This window comes from Vanessa atalanta, chromosome 15, assembly GCF_905147765.1.
Source record: "Vanessa atalanta chromosome 15, ilVanAtal1.2, whole genome shotgun sequence".
Taxonomy (NCBI): Eukaryota; Metazoa; Arthropoda; class Insecta; order Lepidoptera; family Nymphalidae; genus Vanessa; species Vanessa atalanta.
Window position 1 is genome coordinate 1,914,099 of NC_061885.1, and position 15,337 is coordinate 1,929,435.

General features: G+C 35.6%; 1 protein-coding gene across 1 annotated transcript in view; it reads right to left on the bottom strand.

Moving 5' to 3' along the window:
* The window catches only part of LOC125069382 (GTP-binding protein REM 1), a 141,123-nt gene that overhangs the window by 23,494 nt on the left and 102,292 nt on the right, over window positions 1–15,337 (bottom strand). Inside the window, exon 2 of the mRNA XM_047678860.1 lies at window positions 9,026–9,241. Within this exon, the coding sequence (XP_047534816.1) occupies window positions 9,026–9,241 (216 nt within the window). The remainder of the gene's footprint in view (window positions 1–9,025; window positions 9,242–15,337) is intronic.

Consider the following 15,337-nt stretch of genomic DNA (forward strand, 5'->3'; position numbering starts at 1 on the left):
AAAAGGCAAACGAATCCCCGGCTGACAATAAGTTGTACATAATTGTATCTTTTAATAAATCAAGATGTAAGTTTCTTATTATTATACTATGTAAGGTTTTAATAGATGTATTGTAATGTAATGTTTCGATTTTGCATTAACAATCTGTAAATTTCCCACTGCTGGGCTAAAGGCCTCCTCTCCCTTTGTGGAGAAGGTTTGGAGCATATTCCACCACGCTGCTCCAATGCGGGTTGGCGGAATACACATGTGGCAGAATTTCGTTGAAATTAGACACAGGCAGGTATCCTCACGATGTTTTCCTTCACCGCCGGGCACGAGATGAATTATAAACACAAATTAAGCACATGAAAATTCAGTGGTGCCTGCCTGGGTTTGAACCCGAAATCATCGGTTAAGATGCACGCGTTCTAACCACTGGGTCATCTCGACTCATGTCTGCCTGTGTATGCTTAGATCTTTAAAACTATGCAACGGATTTAATTGCAGTTTTTTTTAAGATTTATAAATATAATTACATGGATATGATATAGTAGAGAAACACTGATAATTTTAAATAAACACATTTTTTTCGATTACATCGGAAACGCTGCCTGAACCCTACGAGATAGATCAAAATAATATACTACAGTATTGTACGCCTTAAAAAGGTCTACAAAAAAGTCATTGATGTTATATTTCTATCTCTTAGGATTAGGTCTATCTTCTAGGATAACCCACAATAACCATTTTTATCATTTACTTTTTACGAGAAATAATGGCTTATTGACGAAGCGATTATAAGCAATAAAGGATTAATCCTTATTCAATAAAGTCCCTTAAATAGATTGTGCTTTTAATATAGATCAATATGGCCCTTTACAGCTTGTAATTTAAATGAATATTTTTGAAGATATTACAGATTTAAAACGCAAGGACATAGCGGTTTGTTGTCTAATGACGAAAACATCTGTGATATAAAGACATTCTGTACTATATTTAGTATTAGCATTGCATCCGTGCGAAGCCGGGGCGGGTCGCTAGTTAATCATAAAAAATATTATAAATACGAACATGAATTTGATTATTAGTTAGTTTATTTCGTTTTTCTGTCTTAACGCTTTTCAGAGGAACACAACGACCATACAAGCGAGCGTAGCCGTAGGCAGTAAGTAGTTTACTAAATGCCCGTGAGTCTGCCCGTGACCACGAACACTGCAAAGTGCTCGAAACGTCGGGATGTTAAAATAATTAATATACGCGATTAAATCCGTTAAAAACTAGTTTTATTTCAATAGTTTACTAAATGTTTAAAATTTAAGGATTTAAACCCATTTTTTTTTGTATTCTTTAAATTAATTAGCAATAAATTTAAAGGTGTGTTTCAAAGAAGCGTAGTCGAGTCGGAGAGCTTTCGAAGAATTCGAGAACTCAATCTGCGATTTTAATTAGTTGCCCTTTGTTATCAAGAGTAATTAAAAGTGGATGAGCCGCATCTCAGGCGATTCAATGGCCACTTATCCTGTATGATTGATTGGTTGATCGATCTAATATCGAAGGTTGATTTTAGCGCTTGTTAATATGAATCTTTTTAGTATATATTTTTTATGATATATAACCTTTTTTGACCTTACTGAAATTTTACAGTTATATGACAATTTTTTATTATACATTAAGATTTTGTATTATTGGTGGTTGTGGGTACCCTCTAATTTATTTACGTCATAGCCGACAGGGTAGATTTGTTTTATTGCAGCCTGAGTGAACTCACAACTATAGCCACTTGGACTATATTATATATAACGTAGACTTATTTTAAATATTGTTAAACCTGCTGTTATATCAAATTATGACAACCATGTCCTATAATGATATGTATACAGTTTTGTATTATAAATAAATTTGTCGTAAATCTTTATTTCCTTCTTGTTCGCGTTGAAGAACTATCTTCAAAGGATAAGTATACTTTTTATTATAGTTATCGTTAGTTCTCCTTTAGCGTTTAATTGTAAGTACAAGGTAAGTATTTACTTAATGAAGTTTTAACTTAAACTAAAGAAGAAATAAATAATTCTCCGCGATGACATAATTAAGATTATACGATTATCTATTATATAGTGCGATTATTTTTTATTAACAAGTATTAACCCTTAAACATGGATTTTATTTGGATTAAAAAAGAAACGTCAAACTTGACAGATAGGTTTAGAAGCTTTTATACAGAAAGTAATCTCTAATCTAAGAGCCGACGTCTAAACATATTTTTGTTTAAAAATGTTGCGTAAATCCATCGATTGATTTTGGCCCTAATTGCTTATCCGGATTAAATTTTCGATCTTTGATCTTAAATATAATTCACTCAGATTGATTGCGAATTTCATCCGTATTTATTGTTTATTTAATTATTGTATTTTTATCTTATTTTGATTGTTGGTTTAGATGATATAATTCACTTAAAGTTCTATTTAAAAAAAAATTAACATACACATATTTGTATATCTAGTTCAGACATAGAAGTCTTATTTGATTTTTTTAGATAATGATTTATATATTAATTGTTCAAAATATATATATACTATTTTCAAGTCAAAACGAAAGTCAAGTTACACATGTAATTAAAAACAATTCAATTATTATTTATCCTTCATGAATTTTAATAAATATTAACTTCTACATTTTTTTTTATTATCTTTATAATGTTTTATCGAGTAGGTAATGCGGCTTTTTAATCAAAGTTTACTTAACATGTGATTTTAATTTATGATTTGTTTGTTTGTTATTTGTGATACATAAAAAACTATTTTATTAATTTAATCCACGATCGTCTGAATTAAATGATTTCAAGTAAATTTCCAAATAACATTTTCATTGTAAAGATTTATTTAAACACTGATTTATGTATAGTGTCCAATTCGACATTGATTACGCTTTGCAATGTTCGGTTGCGTTACATACGTTCTTTTCCTGGTAATCTCTGTTATTCGCAATGACGTATTGATTTTTAAAAGTTCTGTTATGACGTTTGTTTTTTTTATTTTATTTTATTCTTTGACAGTTACAAAATGCATTGGTCGTATCGTATAGTGCCAGAAAATATATCAAAGTTCTTTTATAAACGTATCTATTTATATGTGTTTATACAAACATTTTCATTATATATATATGTAATTTATAAAATGAAAAGTATCGTAAACAATCGTTATGAGACTATGGTCAATCGATTTGGAATCGTCCGTAGATGGTTATAGATCTATTTTCACAATAATTTAACGTGAAGAGGCGCGACTTTGTGAGTAAATTGGCTGTTAATTTTTTGAATTCCGTTGATCATTACCCCTTTGTATTTAATGACCAGCGAAGCAGACGGGAATATAATTAATGAAAAAGAATAATTTTGTAGAGTTTATCTGAGTTTGTAGCTCATTTTCAGTGGAATTTACATTTCAACGATTACATTAGATTTACAATATTTTTTTTTTTTTTAAATTTAATGCGTATGTACTTTGAAGAACTTAACATACCTATATTGGTTTGATTTGTTCATATTCCATGACTTTGTAAGTACTCTTACTCCCACACAATAGTACAACACTCTCAGAATAAAGCGTTTTATGATAGAAATAATCTAAAAATATTTTGACCCCTACAGTAGTCGCACATGATCAGACATTTGAAATCTCTCTAATAAGCAACGTCAACTAACTCTAGAATCGCGCGCGCTCATTGGTCAAATCAAACAGCGCGCGCTTTCACGGCTTCCTGTTACACATTTCTGTCTCTTTTCACGAAATCACCGATGGATTGCAAAAAAGCGAGATAGAAGATGTTACCCAGTATATACTTTTAATTTATATTCAGATATATCCTTTATTCAAAAGTAAGAAATATTTGAATGTTCGCTTTGGATGCCCATGTATAGTACGTACGTTTCAATATAAAAGTTATCTAATAAGGTGATACAAAATGCCAACTATCTGACTTCGTTTATCTCGGCTAGATCCAGCGTTAATTTTATTGTGGCGGAGGAACGGAATAAAAGAAATATTCTTTTGTATTTTTCAAACGAACTGGAACAATTAACCGCTTTGTCTTGCTCTTTTTCCTCTGTGATTATTGTAATTAGAGAATATTTATATTGTATGTTACGTTATTTTTGCTTTACCTTTAAGTTTTTTAATTAAGAAAATATCTTGTAACGTACATATAAATTATTATTGAGCTAATTTATTTCACTTTGTTCAAGTGACTACTTTGTATTCGATCTCGTGGCGCCTACCGATGAGACGGAGAGGGTACCGCTGGTTTTTTAGTGGGTATTCCGGTGTGCCGCTAACATCTTGGGCACCGGCGAGTTCCACACGCGTTTTTAACGCGTTTTTCCAGCGAAAAAAAAAAGTGACTACTTTGTAATGGCCGTTAAAAAAAGGATTATATGTATGTAAAATATATAAATGTTATATTAGATATAAAAAATATGTATATGTTTCTTTCGTTGGTTTTTCTCGGTCAGAGATTTTTGACTGTCGATAATCAATCCAAACTGGAAACGACAAGATTAACTCTGAATACGAATATTATTATCATTCTTTAATTAAAAAAAAGTAACTACTTATAATTCGATCGTCATTATCTTGTATATTTTGTTTTCTTTTCATACGTGATTCTGCTCTAAGTTCGTTATGTTATATCTAAATTCATACATACATACATCAACAACCTGTAAATTTCCCACTGCTGGGCTAAGGCCTCCTCTCCCTTCGAGGAGAAGATATGGAGCATATTCCACCACGCTGCTGCAATGCGGGTTGGTATATCTAAATTCGTGTGCGGATTTTTCATTCTGTAATACAGGTCTATGTCTATAATAGACAGCAGCTCCACAGTTTCTCTTGACTGTCTGTTCCTAATCTTATATTTTAACATTATTTGTGGTCACCACCGCCCATAGACAAAGGCGCTGTAAGAAATATTAACCATTCCTTACATCACCTATGCGCCACCAACTTTGGGAACTAAGATGTTATGTCCCTTGTGCCTGTGATTACACTGGCTCACTCACCCTTCTAACCGGAACACAACAATACAGTGTACTGTTATTTGGTGGTAGAATATCTGATGAGTGGGTGGTACCTACCCAGACGGTCTTGCACAAAGTTCTTTTGACAGACGAAATAAATAAGGATAAATTTATTTATAAACGTCGATAGGAATGTTAAAAATCATAAGAAATAGTACTTTTTCTGACGTCACTAACTCACTTCCATTTTATAACGTGATCACACACCATTACGGTAGATTATAATTTCTTAAGTGATGGAATACGAGACCTAATGCATCACTCGGAAACAAGGCGCTTACGCTTTGTGGATTAATATCCAGAAACGTTAATTACTAACTAAACACATGTCAGTGTTATAAGTTAACTGCCGTTTGGACTAGTAGCTAGAGGCTGCGAATACGAAGACCCTGAGTAAAATTAGTTGATAAGTAATTTTAAGTAGCAGTCCGCTTTGGAAAGTGACAGTTTTAGCGAAAGCACGTCCATCCATTCTGAATAAATCTTTTTTTTTTTTTTAATTAAATATATTTATTCAACATAATAAACATATACAGGAATAACCGTGATGGTCCCGGATTAGAATAGGACCTCCCCAACTCTACCCGTGGGTGTCGTAAGAGGCGACTAAGGGTATTCAAGGCCCACTGCATATCACCTGCACTTAGGGCTACCCGCACGGTGGCGGGTAAACCACCACGACAGCATTCCCAAGGAAGGTGTCAGGAAGGAAGGAAGGTGTCAGGCAGGCGGCCGACCATAAAATCTTAAGCCAAAACCCTTAGCAGCATGGATACTAAAAACCATTCGAGTGATAGGGCTAGGGCGTACCCCACAGGCGACGCGCAGGGGCAGCACCCGGCTCCTGTGGGAAATGGACAAGGGTTGTCGCACCGGAACGGGCGGGTGCGACGTAAGAAGCGAGCTCGAAGTGTGAGAGAGTTAAAATTGAGGTGTGCAAGTTGGAATGTAGGAACGATGTCTGGAAGAGGAAGAGAGCTAGCAGATGTTTTAAAAAGGCGACGGATAAATGCAGCGTGCCTGCAAGAGACAAAGTGGAAGGGTGCAAGGGCTAGGGAAATCGGAGAAGGATATAAATTATTTTATTGTGGAAGTGATGGCAAGAGAAATGGTGTGGGTATAGTTTTAGATAGTAGGTTAAAAGAATGTGTGGTGGATATAAAAAGAGCGAATGATAGACTGATAGCGATTAAACTGATTGTGGACGGCATGACACTGAATCTAGTAAGTGTGTATGCGCCGCAGTCAGGCTGTGAGGAGAGCGTGAAAGAAAAGTTTTGGGAGGACTTTGATTGCCTGCTGATGAATATACAGGATAGCGAGGAAGTCTACGTGGGTGGTGATTTTAATGGCCATGTAGGAAGAGAGAATGATGGATATGAGAGAGTGCATGGTGGGTGGGGATTGGGAAACCGGAACGCTGACGGTGAGACACTTTTACAAGCTGCCTGTGCCTTCGACCTGGCTATAACAAACACGTGGTTTAAGAAAAAAGAGGAACACCTAATAACCTACAAGAGTGGCCACCACGCGACACAGATAGACTACTTCCTAGTGAGGCGGAGGAGTCTATGCTGTGTCAAAAACTGTAAAGTGCTGCCAGGCGAAGCATTAGTCGCCCAACATAGGCTTGTGGTGATGGATGTTAAATTAAGTGTCTCCCCCAGAAACAGCCAAATACGGCCCCCTCCAAAGACAAGATGGCGTATGTTAGAGAATGATGAATGTGCTAGTAGATTTAGGAACCATATAGTGGAGAAAATTATAGAAATGAATGAGATGGAAGAGAAATTGGTAGATGATTGTTGGAATGAGATGGCCAGGCACATAAGGAAGGTCGCAAAGGATGTGTTTGGAGAGTCGAAAGGAAAAGGTCTGATAGATAGGGATACATGGTGGTGGAATTTGGAAGTGCAAAATGTACTGAGAGAGAAGAAAGTGGCATTTAAAGAATGGCAGGTTGTAAAAAATGTGAATACAAGTTTAAAAGATGAAAAAAAGGAAGTTTACAAGGAATTTAAGAGGAGAGCAAAGAAGGCGGTAGCAGTGGCCAGAGCTAAGGCACAAGAAAAGTTGTACAACTCACTGGACAGCCCTAGAGGCCAGAAGGAACTCTACCGAATTACGAGAGAGAGAGAAAGACGATCGAGAGATATAACACATATCAAATGCATGAAAGATGAGGCTGGTAAGGTGTTATGTAGAGATGAGGAAATAAAAGAGCGATGGAAGATTTATTTTGAAAAGCTTATGAATGAAGAGAATGACTGGAATGGTATTCTCCAAGAGGCACAAGTAAATAAGGGATTAGTAAGAGAAATAAGCATGGATGAGATAATGACAGCAGTCAAAAGTATGAAAAATGGGAAGGCTTTGGGTCCAGATGACATACCAGTTGAAGTATGGAAGGTGTTAAAGACTGACGGATGTATGTGGTTGACTTTATTCTTCAATAAGTTGTTGCATGAAGAAACCATCCCTCAAGAATGGTGCAGTAGTTCGCTAGTGCCCATCTTCAAAAATAAAGGGGATATACAGGATTGCAACAACTATAGAGGGATAAAGCTCATGTCACATACTATGAAAATATGGGAGAAGGTAATAGAGAGAAGATTGCGAGAAGAGAGTGAAATTGCCCAAAATCAGTTTGGGTTTATGTCAGGTCGAGGGACAATGGACGCTATTTTTGCACTCCGCCAATTGTGCGAGAAGTACAGACGTGCTCACAAGAACCTGCACATGGTATTCATTGATCTCGAGAAAGCCTATGATAGGGTGCCTCGTGAAGTGTTATGGTGGGCATTGAAAGAGAAAGGTTTGCCTGGGAAGTATGTGGAGTTAGTCCGTGCTATGTACAGGGGATCCTGTACCTACGTCCGATCGTCTGCCGGCAACACTGACCAGTTCAGTGTGGCTGTAGGGTTGCACCAAGGGTCGGCTCTAAGTCCTTACCTCTTCCTGCTGATTATGGACGCTCTAACGGCGAACATACAGGAGGAGGCACCCTGGTGCATGCTTTTTGCCGACGACATTGTACTGGTTGGTGAAGATGGACCTGAGATCCAGAATAGATTGGAAGATTGGCAACAGAAACTGGAGAATGTTGGCTTGAAAATCAGTAGAACGAAGACTGAATACATGTTCTGCGATTTCGGCGGTCTCTCCGGTCCTGAAGCCATAGCGCTTGATGGCGTAGCCCTTCCAGTCGGCTCCGACTTCCGGTATCTCGGTTCACTCATTCAAGGCGATGGCGAAATAGATCGAACGGTAAAGCACAGGATTAACACAGGGTGGATGAAATGGCGGCAGGTTACGGGAACAATTTGTGACCCCCGTATTCCCCTTAGACTTAAGGGGAAGATCTATAAGACCATGATCAGACCTGCTATTCTATATGGATCAGAGTGTTGGGCTATAAAAGGGATGACTGAAAGACAATTGCATGTGGCGGAGATGAGAATGCTGAGAGCAATGTGTGGTGTTACGCGAATGGATAGAGTAAGGAATGAGTACATAAGAGGAAGTTTGAAAGTGGCACCGGTAACCGAGAAGCTATCTGGAAACCGGCTGTCTTGGTATGGGCATGTTATGCGGAGGAATGAGGACCATGTTGTGAGAAAGGTTTTGAGTATGGATGTGGATGGATATAGAGGTAGGGGACGACCCAAGAAACGATGGATGGATTGTGTGAAAGACGATATGGTTAGAAAGAATGTTACTTGTGAGATGACGTCTGACAGAGAAGTATGGAAGAAGAGGACATGCTGCGCCGACCCCAAGTAAAATTGGGATAAGGGCAGGAGGATGATGATGATGAAACATATACAGGAAAACTAATTAATAACCATTATATGTTTTGTCTAGTATGTCTTTCCCGTAAATTATTACGTATTATCAAAAGTAGATATGTTTCTATACAAATAAACTTTTTTTCTTATATTAAGCGGAATAATTTAAGTGATATATTACCTCTTTGCCTGTCGTAAGCGTTTATACATTCGCTCGTCTGAAACTGGCTGATGAGCGCAGTCTTGCCAACTCCAGGAGCGCCGACCATCGCAACACGATGGCATGCCACTGGACGGCGTTCTTGGGACTCTGGTGCGGATTGTGCGGGTGATGATGGTGCAAGGCTGCCGGAGCGTGATCGGCGTCGTCGGAACGAGTCACCTCGGTTCACTATGCCTGATGGAAAAACGAAACAAGGTTTAACATTTTATATTCAGTTAAGTAAATAAATATACCAGTGTCATGCCATACCAGTAAATTCTGGTATGGCAATTATTAATTTTTTAGATATTATGTTCACTTAACACGGGCGACCTCCGTGGTCAAGTAGTGTGTACACTGGTTTTCATGGGTACGCTACTCTGAGGTCCCGGGTTCGATTCCCGGCTGAGTCGATGTAAAAAAGGTTCATTAATTTTCTATGTTGTCTTGGGCCTGGGTATTTGTGGTACCGTCATTACTTCTGATTTTCCATAACACTTTAGCTATTTACATTGGGATCAGAGTAATGTATGTGATGTTGTCCAATATTTATTATTTAAATATTTATTTATTACTTAATCTATAGGTTTTATTAAAAAAAAACAGTATTAAGTTATTAAAATGTCCATAATGTATACATATTACGTATACCTACGTATGAATATAAAGTTTGTATGATGTAATAAAGCGCAGCTACTGATATTCTTGTAGAATTTTCTCGCTTAAATCTACATACCAAAACCGGTGGTAACTTAACATTAATTATATCTTGTTAATTGACTAAAATATGCTTGTAAAGGGATCATTAAATTTATTCAAATATAATTACTCAACTTTATTGATTTAAGTTAAACATAGCCTTGATAAAACTCATAGTTAGATTAACTGATTTGGATTTTATCTGAACACTCACGGATGGCCTATCAAAATCAAAATATACTTTATTCAAGTAGGGTTGTACAAGCACTTTTCAATCATTTAACAAATTTTATTAAGTGAAGCTACCACCGGTTCGGAATACAGATTCTAACGAAAAGAACCGGCAAGAAACTCAGTAGTTACTTTTTTTAACATTTAAAATACAAAGTTATGTTAGTTAAATACAAACATATATGTATATAATATACCCTGCCTGGAAGTCAACAAGTATAAACTCCACGCTTTATATCATCTTTATAATCTTGTATCGAATAATATGCTTTATTTACCAATATATTTTTTTAAAAGATTTTATATTATGAACCGGCAAAGTTAAAAAAATCTGCGGACTGCAATCAATTAGCGTCCATATTGAAGCCGTATTAGCGAATTTTCTGTTGATCAGCGTTTCAGAAACTGAAGCTTAACTCTTTAACCTAGTCGCTTATATTTTTCAAGTAATATACTATTTCTATTCCAGTCCAAGAGTCTTACGACGGAGATTATATCGCTAATTACGCTATTCATGTGATGCAAGTGTCCAAGGCTCCACTCGTGTAAAAAGTGAAACGAGTAATCAGGCAGATTACTTATATAACATATAAATATTCAGCGTCAGATATTTATATGTAAGTTGATTTAACACATTGATATTTAACACATGTCATAAAATAAAATAATAATTGTATATATACATATATATTGTATATTTATGTAATATGTATGCGGACCGGCAAGATGACCACCTGATATTAAGTGGTCACTTCCGCTCATAGACAGCGCTGTCAGAAATATTAACCATTCCTTGCATCGACAATGCACCACTAACCTTGATACTAAGATCTTGTGAAACCCTTGCCCTTGTGTCTTAAGCCAATAACACACAATAATTATTATTATTATTGGCGGCAGAATACCTGATGACAGGGTGGTACCTACCTAGACAAGCTTATAAAAATAGAGCCCTAAGATATGAAAACTTCAGAGATTATGAAATGTAATATGACTGTTATGCCGCATAACTTAAGACCCAAATAACAGAAATAATGCGTTTATGTCCTTATACACTTTGGTTTGTGCCGTTTGGATAGGTACCGATTAATTATGTTCTATCTGAATTTCTACAAACAGCAATACGTGTATTCCTATGTACTTTGAAGAGTGAGTCAGCCAGTGTAACTCCAGGCACTACGGGCATAGCGTTGTAGTTCCCAAGGTTGGAGGCAAATTAACGATCACGATTTTTGCAAATATTTTCTACAGTGTAAATCGTAACCATCGAGCATTTGCCAATCTATGTTAAATAAAAAAAAAAAAACAATTTTAGAGTAAATTGTAATATTTATTAGTTTAAAAATTCAAATAGAAGTCACAAATCTATATTTTAATGTAACCATCAGCACAGTATCGGAAACGAACAGTTTCGACATGTGATGTCAGATTCATTGTTGTGAAATGTTGATGACGTCAATCCCAAACGATTGCGCTCGCGCAGCTTGAGTATACAAACTTTCACGCGTCCGTTACTCATGTTTATATTCGTTGCATTCGAATTTTAAACATAAAATATTTTAATTATAATTAGTTTTAATGTACAGTATACCTACTACGTAATAGCAAGATTTTAATGTGAGCTCCGTTTCAAGATAATGTTCAAAGAAAATGCCGATGGTAAATATTATATTCGTAATTTAATACTAGCCAAGTGAGTTGAATTAAATATATGCGATGATTTTGGAGAACGATTCATAATTTCAATCCGGCAACACACCACGAATGAAGTCAGGTACATTTACGTACGTTCCGAGGCCCGGGAATGTATACGATTGTCTATCGGTGTCAAAGTGACATCTTCGATCATTATGGGATAATGTTGCCCTAATACAAGCTTACGCTTAAATCCAGGGGCTTTGTTTTACGAAAATTTCAAATAAAAATTGACTAAAACAAGTCACAAATAACTCGCATTTTAAGATTTATATTCGTAAGAGATTTTCTGTGATTTGCGCACATTATAAATTTGTCTCGAAGAGTAAATAATAGTTTCCGCATACTGAGTTACATATGACGTCATACATGAGACGCCATACTATGAGTCTGTATTAAAAATAAATGTATATAAGTATGTAATAATGGATAAGTGCTATTGGTAGATATTTGTTTTGATAATGACTCAATTAATGTACTAAAACTACTAATACTCAATCAAAATATACTTTTTACTTGCGTATCACACCATCGTTTCGGAGTGTAGATTCTACCGGTTGGTAAGAAAATCAGTAGTGTGTACTATGTTATTGTGAATATACATGCATAACATTGTTGTAAATATATTGTGACGCAACTCTAAGTGTTCCTACTTTGATCAAAACATCCCGAAAGGAGTCTAGTTCCAAGATTATAAAGAGATCTTTTGCATTTTGGATTATAAAGTAAAGCAACCTGTTAATGTTCTACTGAAATTTCCTACTTTTATTAAAGTGTTGGGAGAAAAAAATCGTATGAAAACCTACACGTGTCGAATGAAAATCTGAAATAAATGCTTAGTTAGTCGTAGGATATTTACGGACTGACTTAACTTACTTAAAGTTTACTTAAAATTACTTTTACTGGACAGTATTTTGATTATTTTATCAATATTCAATATACGAGTATATCGTTTATTGATTGACGATAGTCTACCACCCGCATATAAAAAAAAACATCAGACAGTACTTGGTGGTGGCTTTGTACAAGCCCACCTGGGTACCGACCACTCATCATATATCCTACCGCAAAACAGCATTACTTTGTATCGTTGTGGTTGGTTAACCAGTGTTTTGGTACCGTTGCAGTTCCCAGACACACCTAACAAATCCTCTAAACAAAAAAAAAATATAACACCCATACATATCAAAGCAATCTATTTACACAGAGAGCAATACGAATACGAACTTTCCAGACACTCCATCATTTAACTATTTAAAGAAACAGACGCGAGAGGATATCATGAGAATCGAATGACGTAACGCACGAATGGATTCCGTATTGAGATATTTACCGAAATTGCATTTATAAATATATAAATACATGTATCAAAAATACAAAGCTAGGCGTTATGAAACATAATAACAGTGTGATTATGTTTAACAAAGACATCTCCAGAATTGTATTTTATGAATGAAATATTTAAAATGTGCCTATATTTTTAGATTAAGTCAGATTGGAGTGAAGGTTACAAGATTGAGTTATAATTAAACTAATTTCAATCATATCAGTATACCAGAAGCAATAATTTTGAGAGAACATCGATTTACATAACGAACGCCATAAATGCTCTCAGGAATCACGTTATTTTTTCGACTTAATCTATAAATCATACCATTAGTTAATTTGCTCAAAGCATTCATGAACTATGTACCTTTAATGCTCATGAATCAGTCTATCTATTCGCGAAAATGGAACGATAATCCACATAGATATTGCTGAGATTAGCGGAAATATACAAACGATTAGTATCATTTTTTTGGAACGAGGTTCTTTTACGCGGTTTGCATTAGAGTGACGTGGCAGAAATAGTCACGTAAGTAAATGTATGTATGTATTATATTATACAGCAAAAACAACTTCCACTCAAACGTGAAGCCAACGAATCCTATCTTTTCTAAAATTTATCCGAATATTGAAGATGAATGTTTAATATAAAGTATTATTTAGAAGATTGTTAGAGATGGTCATTATTACAAATCCTTGAACCGAAAATTCTACATCAACAAAACTATAGAGGTTCACAATAATTTTATTGCAAATAAATTTCATTCCAAACAATACATGTATGATGAATTATTCTTCAAGTTCAAGAGGAAATAATTATTTATAATATTCCATTGCTATTCCTCGAAAATAGGTTACGAATGAATTAACTACAAAATTACTTACAACCTAATTGTGTTTCTTACAATGTAGGCTTAACAAAACACTGAACAATAATGTAACAATTATAATTGCAAACCGTTTGCTTACACACAAATGTGTAGCAGACTGTTTGCCCTGATGGGATCGAATATAGCACAAACACAAACCAAAGGCTAAAACAAGCGGTCCGAGGAATTGACGTCATACTTTTAATGCAGATTCACAAGTGTTTCACGAGCAAGTGCGATTTCAGAGGTGTGTCTGATGCCTTTGGATTTAAATATACTTCTCTCTGCTTTGTTGATCTAGTGGTTAACCGAAAACACTGTAGATACCGAGGTTCTCGGTTTAAGTCCGGGGTCGAACGTATAAAACGTTTATGGAATATATTGTTCAAAAATTCTCCATATTGACTTGAACTGTGCAAGCAGCATTAACATCTGAAAACACGTCAAATAGTTGGTCATATAACAGAACTCTCCACGGTGGTGTCGGATTCTAGTCACATGATGGTAAATGGTCAACACTGGCCATGGACACAAGCGCTGTAAGAGAAATTAACCATACCTTGCATCGACACTAAAATGTTATGTTCTTTGTGCCTGAACTTATACTGGCTCACTCACCATTTAAACTGGAATACATAAATACTGAGTATTGCTCTTGGTGGTAGAATATGCGATGAGTTGGAGGTACCTAGAGGAGATTGCACAAACCTACCACCGAGTAAAACCTGTACCTGTACTTGCACACGCATTTGAGAACAATATATCCTATGCAGTAGCCGTGACCAAAATCGTTAATAGTAATGTTCTTATGACGTCACACTTTTATTGTTGTTGACATTTTTTTCCTTTTTTAATGATTATTAAATTAAATTAGAATTGCTTTGTAAGCGTTTTACTATCACTCTATCGCAAGCTTTCGGGTAAATTAAAAGGGGACAATAGACAAATATTTATTCAATTAAGTTTACTGTGGCTGTGAACGTTGGATTAAACTTTCCGCCTTAATTAATCGAGTTAATTGGCTAGATCGACTAATTCCTGTAAGAAAATTTAAATCTTGTTTTTCAATTTCGTATTTGCAATTTTTAACGAGATAATTACCTAATAGAATAGACAGTGTAGATCCGAAGGTTTTAGAAGGTCACCACGTCAAAATCAGGCAACCATCACTGAATTTTTAACGGAACCATTGGAAGAAAACCTGCCAAGGCAAACCCGCAGTGTTAAAATTAACCAAAGCATACTTGTAATTGATCACTGGATCAGTGGATTGTCGTAGTAAAATAAATTCGAAATCATTATCCAAGAAGAAGAATTTGGTCCACCAACAAAGGAAATTTATTTTGGCATTAATGGCACTTCACTAATTCTTTTACTGCCGGGCAGTAATATATTTCATACAGCTCTGGGACATAAGATATTAGATCCTGTGGTTAGTGGCACATTGGCAGTGGAAGAGCAAGTTTATCCT